At 46.3% G+C, this 13900-nt stretch overlaps 1 protein-coding gene across 1 annotated transcript in view; it reads left to right on the forward strand.

The window, feature by feature from the left end:
• Positions 1-282: 282 nt before the first annotated feature.
• LOC120860775 (histone-lysine N-methyltransferase PRDM9-like) overlaps positions 283-13900 on the forward strand; it is a 15269-nt gene continuing 1651 nt past the window's right edge. The window contains exons 1-10 of the mRNA XM_040236494.1: positions 283-357; positions 762-885; positions 1192-1299; positions 5497-5546; positions 7540-7696; positions 8500-8601; positions 8818-9089; positions 10105-10172; positions 11440-11633; positions 13295-13898. Of these exons, the coding sequence (XP_040092428.1) occupies positions 283-357; positions 762-885; positions 1192-1299; positions 5497-5546; positions 7540-7696; positions 8500-8601; positions 8818-9089; positions 10105-10172; positions 11440-11633; positions 13295-13898 (1754 nt within the window). The remainder of the gene's footprint in view (positions 358-761; positions 886-1191; positions 1300-5496; positions 5547-7539; positions 7697-8499; positions 8602-8817; positions 9090-10104; positions 10173-11439; positions 11634-13294; positions 13899-13900) is intronic.

The following is a 13900-nucleotide window of genomic DNA, read 5'->3' on the forward strand; positions in this document are numbered from 1 at the left end:
CTCAGGAATCCCTCCGTCACCCACAGACACGTCCCTCCCAGTGCCTTTCCTCATAGGGGCTGAATTGTAGGGGAACCAAAGAAACCAAATCTAGTTCACATTAGGCTTGTCTGTCATAGCTAGTTTGGATCTGTCCATCCCACCAATACCCTCACCCTGACTTTCCCCTCACCTTCCTGCCCTGGACACTCCACCCAAGGAAGACAGACCAGGCTCTGGACAGTGGTCTGGGCTATCTCAGCACCATCTTCTCCCACAGGTACCTTGGCCTTGAGCGCTCCAATGGCCATGAGGCCAAACAGGTCTCCAGAGGAGAGCACTGAGGGAGCTGCTGGGAGAACAGAGTGGAAGCCCACGGTGAGAGGCAGAGGTGGCAAAGCTGGGCTCTAAACCAGCTCTATAGGAAGGACATGGCGCTGGTCCCCGAAGGACCACAGACTGCTTGCCTGGTTAGCTGAGTGCACTTCTCTGTGGCCACACACAGGATGGGAACGCCTGGTCCTGTCTGAGACGGTGGGGTGGAGGGGACAAAACAGGATACTGGCATTGTCAACTGCTCTGTGCCCAGGGAGGGTTAGGGACATGCTCAGTGTTTGTTGAGTTAAGCAGGACACGGTCGGGAAGGAAAGTCTTCATCCCTGTCTCACAGAGACCATCCAGGAGCTTCAGGCTACTCCCTGCACAAAAGGTGGAGGAGAAGACCCAGCTCTAAGGTCTGACTTTATTAGTAAATCACTGATGAAATCTATTGTTTTCCTTAGGCCAAAGATGCTTTCAAAGACATCTCTGTATACTTCTCCAAGGAAGAATGGGAAGAGATGGGAGAATGGGAAAAAATTCGGTATAGGAATGTGAAAAGGAACTACGAAGCGCTGATTGCTATAGGTAACAGGAAGTGCTGGGGGCCTGTGAGCCTGGGAAGCATGAGACAGGCCTTCACCCTCAGTGTTCAGGTCGCCCTCTCGTAGGTGGCTTCATTTGCTTACAGTTCCCTTTTGTGTGGAGACTAACCTGGAGGAAATGTTGATTGTTTTGTACCAAAGGGAGGTTGACCCTGCAGTGCAGAGCTCACCTCTTGCCTTGTTTAGATTCTCCCAGCCCGTCCTACTGATTTCCCTGACTTTGTGACACTTTCCATTGCTTCTGTGCTTTGTTCCTCCTTCTTAGAACAAATATTTAGCTTCTTTCCAGGTTTCAGAGCCACTCAACCAGCTTTCATGCATCACCGCAGGCAGGTCATCAAACTCCAGGTAGATGACACTGAGGATTCTGATGAAGAATGGACACCAAGGCAGCAAGGTGAGGGGCCGGCAGGATGTAGAGGTGTCTTCCTGAAACCAGTCTGGGCTTAGGTCGCAACTATATCTCAGCCGTTAGCAAAGAAAACATAATTTGCAGCATTCCAAAGTGGTTGTGGCTGAATATTGACATAAGCCTGAATGAAGATGAATGTATAGGTTTTCCAGTGTAATTCTCAAAAGTTTTATGTTTAAAATTTATCATTCTTTTTAAAAAGAATTATTTTTGCTAAACATTCTTAATGAAAGGCAGTTAAAGAAAACTTAGAAATAAACTCACCAAAGAGATTTAATACTAATCTCATAATTGGTTGTTGGATTAAATCTCTTAGAAGAGGAAATGATTAACATATTATGTCAAGATACATTATTTATGTAGGTATATAAAACAACAACACATGATCTTCTTACCCTAAGGTGAAATTAATTCTTTGTTTTAATTCTGGGAAAGGGTTTGAGAGAACTATTTATTCTCCCTGATCTCCCACATTTCACTGACCAGAGACAGCATCAGGTAAATAAAATGCAGTACACTCATTATAAAATAGAAGTGAGCAGCTCACTTCCTCTTCTGCTGCTCAGATAGTTTAGAAGAGTTAATCTTCCTAGCCTGGAGCAAACAATTTAGATAGTTCTATGATTCTCCATCTATGGATCTCTGTTCTCCGAGATTTTTTAAAATTATTTATTTAGTTTTGGCTGCACTGGGTCTTCGTGGCTGTGCATGGGCATTCTCTGGTTGCAGTGAGTGGCTTCTCATTGCAGAGCACACGCAGGCTCAGTAGTTTGTGACACACAGGCTTAGTGGCCCCACAGAAAGTGGGATCTTCCTGGAACAGTGATCGAACCTGTGTCCTCTACATCAGCAGGCAGAGTCTCATCCACTGTGCCACCAGGGAAGTCCCTCTGTTCCCTTAGGTTATTAAAACTAGAGAAAGGAACATGAAAATCAAACATTTGGTTGTCTGCAAAGGTTTTGACATGAAGAGAGATTCTTCATAGGGAATACATATGCCACGGTCCACCATACCTCTGCACATCATTATTTACCTTAACGATTTCTGAGTGTATGGTACTCTCTTGCTAACTATGTACACATTAGTGTTAGTGGCCATAGTGTTAATTGCTCCATCGTGTCTGACTCTTGGCGACCCCATGGACTGTAGCCCACCAGGCTCCTCTGTCCGTGGGATTCTCCAGGCAAGAATACTGGAGTGGGTTGCCATTTCCTGCTCCAAGTGATCTTCCCAACCCAGGGATCGAACCTGCGTCTGTTGCATCTCCTGCATTGCAGGCCGAATCTTTACCACTGAGCCACCAGGGATATATATACACATTGCTGTACAACAAATCTGTAGAACTTTTCCATCTTGCATGATTGAAGCCCTAACCCACTGAGGAACGATTCTCCAATCCTTCCTCCTCATAGCCCTTGGAAACCACGATTATATTTTCTGTTTCCATGGGTTTGATTAATTTAGATAACTCATAGAAGTGGAATCAGGCAATATTTGTCTTTTGGGGTATGGTTCATTTCACTCAGCTTATCATCAAGGCCCATCCCTGATGTAGCATATGACAGAATTCTTTTTTAAGGCTTAAAAACATTCCAGTGTGTGCCTGTGTACATAACAGATATAAGATATTTCTTATATATAATCTTTACCTGTTTATCCACCAATGAACATTTAGATTGCTTCCACATCTCGCCAACTGGGAATAATGCTGCAGTGGCCATAGATGTGCACACTATTTATTCAAGATCTTCCCTTCAGTTTTTTATGGAAATAGACTCTTGGGTTGGATTGCTAGATCATACAGCAGTTCTAATTTTCTGAAGAAACTCCATACTGTTTTCTATGAAGGTTGCGACATTTTACATTTCCAACAATCGTGTATAAGGGTTCCAATTTCTCCGTATCCTTACCAAACCTGCTATTGTCTTCTTATTCATATTGCCCATCACAGAAGGTTTCAATTTGTATTTCCTTATTGATTAGTAATGTTGAGCATCTTTTCATATATTTGTTGGCCATTTGTGTATCTTTGGAGAAATGTCTATTGAATTCTTTCTCCCACTGTGTTAGTCAGCTCAGACTGCCATAACAAAACAGACTGCATGCCTTAAACCACAGAAATTTGTTTTCTTACAATGCTGAAGCATGGGAGTTTGATATCAAGGTGCCATCGTGGTCAATCAGGTTCTCTTCCTGGCTTATAGGGAGGCTTCATATTGGTGTATGCTTGTTAACCCCTTATCAGATACATATTTTACAAATGTTTTCTACAGTCCCATAGGTGGCCTTTTCACTCCATTCACTGTGTCCTTTGCTGCACAGAGACTTTAAGATTAATGTAATCTCATTTGTGTATTTTTACTTTGTTACTAATACTTGTGCACTTGGTACCAGATCTAAGAAATCATTGCTGATTCAGTGTCATGAAGCTTCACCCTTGTTTTCCTCTAAGAGTCTTGTCAAGTCTTGCATTTAGGTCTTGAATCCATTCTGAGTTGATTTTTCTTCATGATGTAAGATCTTCATTATTTTGCATACGGATATTTTGTTTGCCCAGCACCATCCGTTATAGGGATTAAACTTTCCCCATTGTCTTGACACCCTTGATGGAGATCATTAGACCATGTATCCAAGAATGTATTTCTGTTTATTTCTGGTTGTCTATTCTGTTCCATTGATTGACATGTCTGTCTTTATGCCAACGGCCTTCCTCAGTGGCTCAGCAAGTGAAGAATCTGCCTTCAATGCAGGAGACACAGGAGATGCACGTTCAATCCACAGGTTAAGAAGAGCCCCTGGAGAAGAAAATGGCAATCCCGTCCAGTATTCTTGCCTGAGAAATCCCCTGGACAGAGGAGCCTGGTGGGCTACAGTCCAAAAGGTCACAGAGTCAGTACGACTGAGCAACTAAGCACACACTTTATGCCAAAACTATACTCTTGGTTCCTGTACCTTTGTAATGTGTAATGAAATCAGAGGCCTCCAGCTTTGCTGTTCTTTCTAAGATTGTTTTGCCTATTTGGGGTCCTCTGAGATTCGGTATTAACTGTAGGGTGGATTTTCTATATCAGAAAAAAATTCCATTGGGATTTTAATAGGAATTGCATAGAATCTTTCAATTGCTTTGGGTAGTATGAACAGCTTAATAATATTAAGTCTCCAAATCCATAAACATAAGACACCTTTCTATTTACTCCTGTCAGATTCCTTTCAGCAATACTTTGTAGTTTTCAATGTATAAGTCTTTCATCTCTTTAAGTTTACTCCCAATTATTTCGTTCTTTTTGATGCTATTACAGATAACATTAGTGGGACTTCTCTGGTGGTCCAGAGGCTAAGCCTCCACACTCCCAACGCAGACAACTTGGGTTCAGTCCCTGGTCAGGGAACTGGATCCCACATGCTGCAACAAAGACCTGGCACAAATAAATAAATAAAAATAAATCTTTTTTAACTTAAATTTAGATCTTGACTATAGTCCTTAAAAAATGAAAAATAAATAGGATTGTTTTCTTATTTTCTTTTTTGGAATGGTCATCGTTCATGCATGGAAAGATATTTGAATGTTGATTTTGTAACATGCAACTTTCTGTGTAGGTTTGTGTGTGTGTGTGTGTAATTTTAAAGAGTTTTCTGTACATAAAATCATGTCCTCTGTGAACAGACATAATTTTACTTCTTTCTTTCCAAATAGAAGCCTTATGTTTCCTTTTCTAACCTAATGCCCTGGCTAGGACTTCTAACATTATGGTGAATAGAAATGTTGAAAATGGGCATCCTTGCCTTTTTTTCTAGATCTTAGAGAAGTTTTCAGCTTTTCACTGATGACTATGATGTTAGAGGTAGACTTTTCATATATGACCTTTATTATATTGCAGTCTCTTCCTTCTATTTCTACTTTTTTTAGTATTTTTGCCATGAAAGGCTAGTAAATTTATTAGATACTTTATGGACATCAGATGAGGCACAGATGAGGTTTCTTTTTTTTTTTAATTTTAAGAAAATTATGTAATGCTCCCAGTGGAAGCATAGGAGTTGATGATACAGAAATCATTTTCCATTCCTCCTTTGGTAATCCTTGTCCTTGTCACTCTCTGGCTCAGAATTCTGTGTCCTTAATTGGAATGCCCAGAGTTTGGAAACTTTTAACAACCAAAACACTGATTCCCGTCATTTTTTAGGTAAACCTTCTTCGATGGCCTTCAGAGTGGAGCACAATAAACACCAGAAGGTGAGTATTTCCCAAATCCTGTTGCCAAAATATCCTCCTCATGGATCCAGTCACAGGTGAGAATGGGAGAAAACACAGAGATCCTGGAGACTGCTGCCTTCCTGTCCTGAATCTTTAGCACAATGTCTGATATCATCACCATCTTTATACTTAGTAAGAACAGCAACAATAGTAGGCTGTTCTGTTGTTACATTATTTTCACAATATCTCAGACTTTAAGCATTTTATGTGAATAAACTTACTTAAACCCTAAAACAATCCTACCATACCTATCAGTAGGTATATAGCTATCACCATTATAGATCACAAAACTGAGGTAAAAAAATGATTAATTATATGCCTGAGATCACAGTATCACTGGTAGTGCAATCTAATCCAAAGCACTTTTTCTAAACTCCTTACAAAATGACTAAAACTCCCATAGTTCTATGAAGTTTATTCATACATCTTTATATCATTCATCTGAGAGATGTTTTCAACCTCAGTTCTTTTGTGCTGTGCTAGGGAGGGATATGCTAAGTTATCTGACTAAGGGAAGCTTAAGGACAGGCTGGGCAGTTTGTAGAGTGGACGGTCCAAGATGAAGCTTAAGGACATGTTGCACAGTTTTTAGAGTGGATGGTCAAAGAGGAAAAAGCTTAAGGACATGCTGGGCAGTTTGTAGGGTGGACAGTCCAGGATGAAGAAGCTTAAGGACATGTTGGGCAGTTTGCAGAGTGGACAGTCCAGGATTAAGAAGCTTAAGGACACATTGGACACTTTGTAGAGTGGACGGTCCAGGATGAAGAAGCTTAAGGACATGTTGGGCAGTTTGCAGAGTGGATGGTCCAGGATGATGAAGGTGACAGGATCCCTACTTCAGAGCCTCCCAGTCCAATAAGAGGAAGCAACTTGCAACCCTGACAAGCCTCAGGTTTAGGACTGAAAAGCAACAAATGAGAAAATAACTGAAGGACTTCGCATAGATTACCCACTTTTGAGTAGAAACTCATCTGGGCATCATTTCAAATGCTCATTCTTGCAGGAGGAAGTAACAAGTCCTTCCCCAGAGCTCTGATTAGGCAACTCTCATGTTTGGAATCATTTGTTTAGCCTGCCCTGTGTTGTGAGCTTTGGGAGCCTAGCCCATACCCATTAATTCTCAGAAGTCCAGGCCCAGCTTAAAGCCCCTGAGGGCCCCCTGAATGTTTTGTGAATGAGTGACTCCACATTTAGACACTCATCTAGGAGTAAGAAGGTCAAAGAATGCTAAAGACAGTATCTGTGAGCTAGACTTCAAATATAGAGACAGTTGAAAGGATAAATTGATGGCAGGGATATACACTCACGTTCATACTGTATTCAATAGCTCACACAATGATTTGTTGAAATGTTATGAAATTTCATGTCCACTGTAACATTAAGAATGAGCGTGTATACCAATTTATGGATCAGGAAACTGAGGAGAACCAGCTAGTCATACAGCCTTGTTCAAGCAGAATTGATGAGGCCAGCTACTTTAATTCTAAACGTTGTCTCTAAGAGGACATGGCAACCTGCAACTTTCAGCTCATTTTCTTTATTGTCTAAATGTGTTTCTCCGATCATCTTTCGTCTTCTCGATCTCACTGCTTTGTCACCTGATCTTCCAGATGTGTTTTGTCCACTCTGTAATTTTCCATACTTCCTCGTCCATCAAAGGGCCACTAATTAATAGAAAACCTCCGGGATTTTTCTATGAGCCCTTACCCTCTTCTTTCCCTGACCTCCAGCTATTCTTCTTGCCTTGCTCTCACTTTTATGCAGAAAGTTGAAGGGAAAGAACCTTAAGATAAGAATTCTAGTTTTGATTCACTACCCACTTAGGTCCTTATTTTACACTCCAGTGTTCAGACGCCTCCTCCATCAGGTATTTCCAATTGTCAAAGTATTAGCTAAAGTCGTGCATGTGAAAACACTTCATAAAGTCCTAAAGAACTAAAGAAATGCATGTTGTCTTTTATTCATGTGGAAGGCAATGTCCAGGGCACCATTAACTAAGGAATCTAGTTTGAAGGAATTGCCAGGTGCAGCAAAATTGCTGAAGACAAGTGGCTCCAAGCAGGCTCAGAAACCGGTGCCCCCTCCCAGAAAAGCAAGGATCCCTGGACAGCACCCCAGACAAAAAGTCGGTAAGAGAAACTTTGGGGAGTTCCTCTAATCCCTGTAGAAAAACTAGTAAGTATGGACTAGGTGTGTGGCGTGAATTTTGGGTAGGCTTGGGTTTAAGCTGGACTGATCTGAGACATGAAGTTAGCAATGGGGCCTTGGGAAAATCTTATGCATTTTCTGAGGTCTTGATTGCTCATATGTAAAGTGAAGATAAGGATACATAACTCATACAGTGTTTGAAAGCTTTACATTCAATGCAAAAGTGCTGACACTGTTTCGAGCTACAAGTAGCTCAGTAAGTCCCGCTGTGATGACAGGGCCCCTGCCTTGTCAGTGTTTATGCCCAGACCCCTGCTCAGTGGCTTACATGTCGTGTGCCCTCGACGTAGGCTTTCTGAGTACGTGTGTCAGTGAACTATTTCCTAAGTGAGAAGGTGGGAGGTTAAACCTACTAACGAGAAGTGCAGGAAGCTAACACTGAACTGGGCATCTGTGGTCAATGAGGAGCCCCAGTCTCCTGAACTAGGAGTTAAAGGGGGAAGAAACAAAGTATAGAAAAGGGACTTCCTGGTGGTTAGGTGGTTAAGACTCCCGCTTCCACTGCAGGGGTGCAGGTTCCATTCCTGATCGGGGAACTAAGATGCATAAATATGTAACATTAAAGCATGAAATTGCAAAAGTGAAAGTTTAAGAAATACATGTAAACAAGTTTTAACAAAGTGTATAGACGAACAGGTAGGAGATCTCACACTTTCCGATAAAGCAGGGACTACTAACTCTCCAAAGCCCACCAGCCTTGCTTAGCTTCTGTTCTCCATCTTAGAACGCAAAAGAACGGAGACTGGAGTGAAGAGGTACAGTCTACGAGAAAGAAAGGGCCATGTGTACCAAGAGGTCAGCGAGCCCCAGGATGACGAGTACCTCTGTGAGTGCCCCCGCTGGCCCACTCACGGAGAAGGGGCTACGAGGCCTCTGTCCAATAACCTCACCTCACCATTTGGTCCCCCAAATATCCCCTTCCTCTATGACTTGGGGTGCAGGATCGAGGCCACACCCTGTGAGTGCCCCAGTTCTTTCTGAAGGTCTTTACGACCAGCAACATCACTATACCTCCCCTCATCCCTGTTGCTCTCACCTCCAGATTGTGAGGAGTGTCAGAACTTCTTCATCGACAGCTGTGCTGCCCACGGGCCCCCAACCTTTGTAAAGGACTGTGCAGTGGAAAAGGGGCATGCCAACCGCTCAGCCCTCACTCTGCCCCCTGGGTTAAGTATCAGACTGTCAGGCATCCCTGAGGCTGGGCTTGGAGTGTGGAATGAGGCATCCGATCTGCCGCTGGGCCTGCACTTTGGCCCCTATGAGGGCCAGATCACAGACGATGAAGAGGCCGCCAACAGTGGATACTCCTGGCTGGTGAGAAACACCCCTGTTTCCCTGTTCTCTGGCCTCAAATTGCTTGTGTGTGGTGGGGGGCACCTCATGTCTACGTGCAAGGATGCAGATGGTGATGACACGGTCAGCAATGACATGGGCAGTCCTGTGTACTGTGTGCGCTGGGCGTGAACAGGGGACTCCCACCTAAAGCTCAGAGGAGAGGAGGGGCCACCGTGTACAGACACACAGGACCCCTGTCTAAAGCTCAGAGGAGAGGTGGGACCACAGTGTACAGACACACAGGACCCCTGTCTAAAGGTCAGAGGAGAGGAGGGAGACAGTGTACAGACACACAGGACCCCTGTCTAAAGGTCAGAGGAGAGGAGGGGCCACAGTGTACAGACACACAGGACCTCTGTCTAAAGGTCAGAGGAGAGGTGGGGCCACAGTGTACAGACACACAGGACCCCTGTATAAAGCTCAGAGGAGAGGTGGGACCACAGTGTACAGACACATAGGACCCCTGTCTAAAGCTCAGAGGAGAGGAGGGACCACAGTGTACAGACACACAGGACCCCTGTCTAAAGCTCAGAGGAGAGGTGGGACCACAGTATACAGACACACAGGACCCCTGTCTAAAGGTCAGAGGAGAGGAGGGGCCACAGTGTACAGACACACAGGACCCCTGTCTAAAGCTCAGAGGAGAGGTGGGACCACAGTGTACAGACACACAGGACCTCTGTCTAAAGGTCAGAGGAGAGGTGGGGCCACAGTGTACAGACACACAGGACCTCTGTCTAAAGGTCAGAGGAGAGGTGGGAGACAGTGGTACAGACACACAGAGGTGATTCCTCCCTTGTGGAGCCCTTCCCTTCAGTGAACCAAGAGACTCAGACTTGGAATGATGATTAAGCAGCTTACCATTTGGTCCAACTGGCAGTTGAATCCATGCAGGCTGAAGAGCACCAATGACTGCAAAGGGAAATAGTTCTTCTATTACTTCCTACCAAAAACAAATAGAGAGGAAAGCTTGTATCTCTTTTCTGACACTCAGATCACCAAAGGGAGAAACTGCTACGAGTATGTGGACGGAAAGGACACGTCTTTGGCCAACTGGATGAGGTGAGCGCAGTGAGTCTGCAGTTTGTAGATGTCGCTCTTCCCTCAAGCCCCCACCCCTTTCCTTCTCAACCTGTCTCCCTCAATAGCTTTCACATCTTCCCTCCATATCATGGTCTTTCATTTCAAAAGACATTTGAAGGAAATAAAATATAGCATATATAGTGCCCTCAAAATACAAGTCTATACGCTGAACAAAACTGGGGGACTTGAAAACAACTTGAGGAGTCTAGATTCACCAGGGACACTCTAACTCACTTAACTGACACTTACCAAGCATTTTATGTTCCAGTTTAGACAGTGAACTTCATTACTGAAGCAGATCACACATCCCATGTCCTTTTGGAGAACTGCAGACAGACAGTAGCCAATTGATTTTAGGAACAGTAACCTTAATTTTTCTATCTTTGAGAAACTGCACAGCGCCAGGATAACCTAACATGGGAGACCTTGAGTCCATGTGGGCAACAACCTCCCCAGGCTCAGTTCCAGTGAGAAGTGGGCCCCGAGGCCTCAGAAGGAATTGGGGGCAGGATGGCCATGAGCAGGGCCATTCTCTGAGGGCCGCTCCTTTCATCAGGGCAGGAAGAAAGTGAATAAACTATCACTCTTCTGGGCCTCAAGCTATGTCAGAGCACTCTCCAAGTTTCCATGGGAGGGGGAGGGCAAGTGAATATGACCCTGGATACACGTGGGGAGATTGGAGGAAAGCCTCAGGAGAGAAGGCAGGCTGGGGTGAGTGCTGAGGGCTGCATGCTATCAGAGGAGCACCAAGTTCTGTGGAATGAAAGAGAACTTAATTCAGAGTTTAGAGGAGCTGGAGGTCACCAGCCCCACGGACAGTCCAGGTGGAGACGAGTCTGGAACTGGACTCTATAAAGTGTCTAATTAGGAAAGGAGAGCAAAGCATTCCAGCCAGGAAGAGGACCGGGAACAGGATCTGGAAATGGGAATTCACATGGCCTGGTCGAAGGTGTGAACAGAAGGTCCCCATGAGGGGCGGTGGAAGCCATGGCAGCCTCAGAGCCTGAAGGCAAGGAGCTGGGCGTGGCCCGGCAGTGGAGGGGACTCCTCACCTGAGCTGGGCGTGGCCCAACAGTGGAGGGGACTGCTCACCTGAGCTGGGCGTGGCCCAACAGTGGAAGGGACTCCTCACCTGAGCTGGGCGTGGCCCGGCAGTGGAGGGGACTCCTCACCTGAGCTGGGCATCGCCCAGCAGTGGAGGGGACTCCTCACCTGAGGTTCCTTCCCTTTCCGGCCTCGACCTCAGGTATGTGAACTGTGCCCGGGACGATGAGGAGCAGAACCTGGTGGCCTTTCAGTATCAAGGGCAGATCTTCTACCGAACCTGCCAGGTGGTCAGGCCGGGCTGTGAGCTGCTGGTCTGGTACGGGGATGAGTACGGCCAGGACCTCGGCATCAAACGGGACAGCAGCGGGAAGAGCGAGCTCACAGCCGGGAGAGGTGAGCGCCACCCCTCTTCCAGCACCCCACCCCATCCTGGGGAGCCTCCCTGGTCCGACTCCAAAGCAGAGTACAATCTGGTCCAAAGTCAGTCGGGTCGCAATTAAAATGCCTCAGAATTTGATTCATTTCATATGACTGTTAGGAAAAAAATTTTATATTAAAAATGTTAGTTCTAATTTTTAATATTTCATGCAAAAAATATGTAACATCACCTTCTGCTGAAAGGCTTAGAAGCAAAAAGCAAGTTTTCTAGTGCCTACCAGCTCTCTCCCCTTACCTGTTTCTTCTTTATTTCCTCCCATTTCTAAGCGACACATGTGCAGCGATTTGCATTCAGTTACTGTTTCAGTTTCTTGGTATATGAGTTCACACTCTGTGCCAGACAGGGCTCCGCGCACCAAAACAGACAGACCCACTGCCCCGGGGCAGCTTGGGCTTCACACCGGACGGGGGCTGGTGCTGAGGAAAACCAGTGCAGGAAAAGCACCTCCAATCAGCGTGAGCAGAGGGTGGGGTGCGGCGCAGGGTGGTGGGCAGGGTCTCTGCAGAGATAACACCTGTGGGAAAGGATTCCAGGCAGGGGAGCAGCCAGTGCCACAGTCCCAGGGCCGGGAAGAGAGGTCATGCCCGTGGTCACAGGAGGAAGCACAGAGGGAGAGGAAGGAGGCTGGATGGAACATGGAAGCCTCAGGGCCCGTGTCCATGTGCAGGCCCCAGGGGTCTTCCTGGGTGACACAGAACAACTGTGTGGCTTTCAGCTGCAAGTGGCATGTTCTCTGTGCTAAGATGATGCTTTGGTTCATTTTTGGGAAGAGGCAGCAGTGGGGATTCCGCCCATAGGTCAGTTCACTGCCAGACATGAGGGGAGAGTGGGCTGGATAAAGATGCTCGGGAGTGAGGGTGTGAGGAGTCTGGCTGGAGATGTATTTTTAAACAGGGCTTCCTAGTGCATGTTAAATGGACTAAGTCTGAGTGAAATAAATGAGGTATGAATACTGGTGAGGCTTGAGAAAGGACATGCCTTATTTTATGATTTATGGGAAACTGAGAGAGGAGCAACTTGTGAACCAGTGGGGGCAGCAGGAGCCGGAGGCCTGTAGCCGGTGGGACCTGGGCCGCTCGGCCTCGTCCAGCCTGAAACCCACTTCCTGCAGCGATCGGCACAAAGCCTGCTCCTTGAACCAGGAGCCGCAAAGTCAGCTTTACTCGCACCTGCTCTCACCACCCCCTGTGCTGCCTCCCACATGCAGAGAGCTCAAGGCCAGGTGCCCCTAACTTAATAGACCCTTTCCCCTCCCAGGGAGCCGCTCAGGAAGATTCCCCCGAAGTCATCGGGCCTTATCTTTCAGTAGGGTAAAATACCTGGGGCCACCGTGACATGGCTTTTCAGATGCCGACACGCAGGGAAAAGTTCCTGCAGATCCACCTCTATCAGGAGAGACGCTGCCTCTGAGGCCGCTGGAAGGTCCCGAGTCTGGGTGATATGTAGAAACGGCCCTTGACACAAGCCTCCTGGACTTCTGTAGATGCAGAGAATAAGAATGGAATGGAAAGTGGACTGTAGAGACGAACCGTGCGCTGCCCACACTAAGATGGTTGGTGGGGTGGGCCTTCCTCGGCAAACCAGCCGCCTGACCAAAAGCTTCCTCTCTCAGCAGAACCAAAGCCCAAGATCCACCCATGTGCCTCCTGCTCTCTGGCCTTCTCCAGTCAGAAATTCCTCAGCCAACATGTCCAACGCAATCACCCCTCTCAGACCTTCCCGAGACCATCTGCAAGAAACCACCTCCAACCAGAGGATCCCTGCCCAGGCAATCAAAATCAGCAGCAGCGATATTCCGATCCACACAGCCCAAGTGACAAACCTGAGGGTCACGAGGCCAAGGACAGGCCCCAACCTTTGCTGAAAAGCATAAGACTGAAGAGGATTTCAAGGGCCTCCTCCTACTCACCCAGAAGACAAATGGGGGCTTCTCGGGTGCATGAGAGAATCACAGAAGAGCCCAGCACAAGCCAGAAACTTAATCCAAAGGACATAGGCAAATTATTCATGGGGGCAGGGGTCTCAGGGATTATAAAAGTCGAGTACGGAGAGTGCGGGCAAGGATCCAAGGATAGGTCAAGTCTCATCACAAACAAGGGGACACACTCAGGGGAGAAGCCCTACGTTTGCAGGGAGTGTGGGCGAAGCTTCAGCCAGAAGTCAGTCCTCATCAGACACCAGAGGACACACACAGGGGAGAAGCCCTATGTTTGCAGGGAGT

Source organism: Oryx dammah, unplaced genomic scaffold, assembly GCF_014754425.2.
Source record: "Oryx dammah isolate SB20612 unplaced genomic scaffold, SCBI_Odam_1.1 HiC_scaffold_11195, whole genome shotgun sequence".
Taxonomy (NCBI): Eukaryota; Metazoa; Chordata; class Mammalia; order Artiodactyla; family Bovidae; genus Oryx; species Oryx dammah.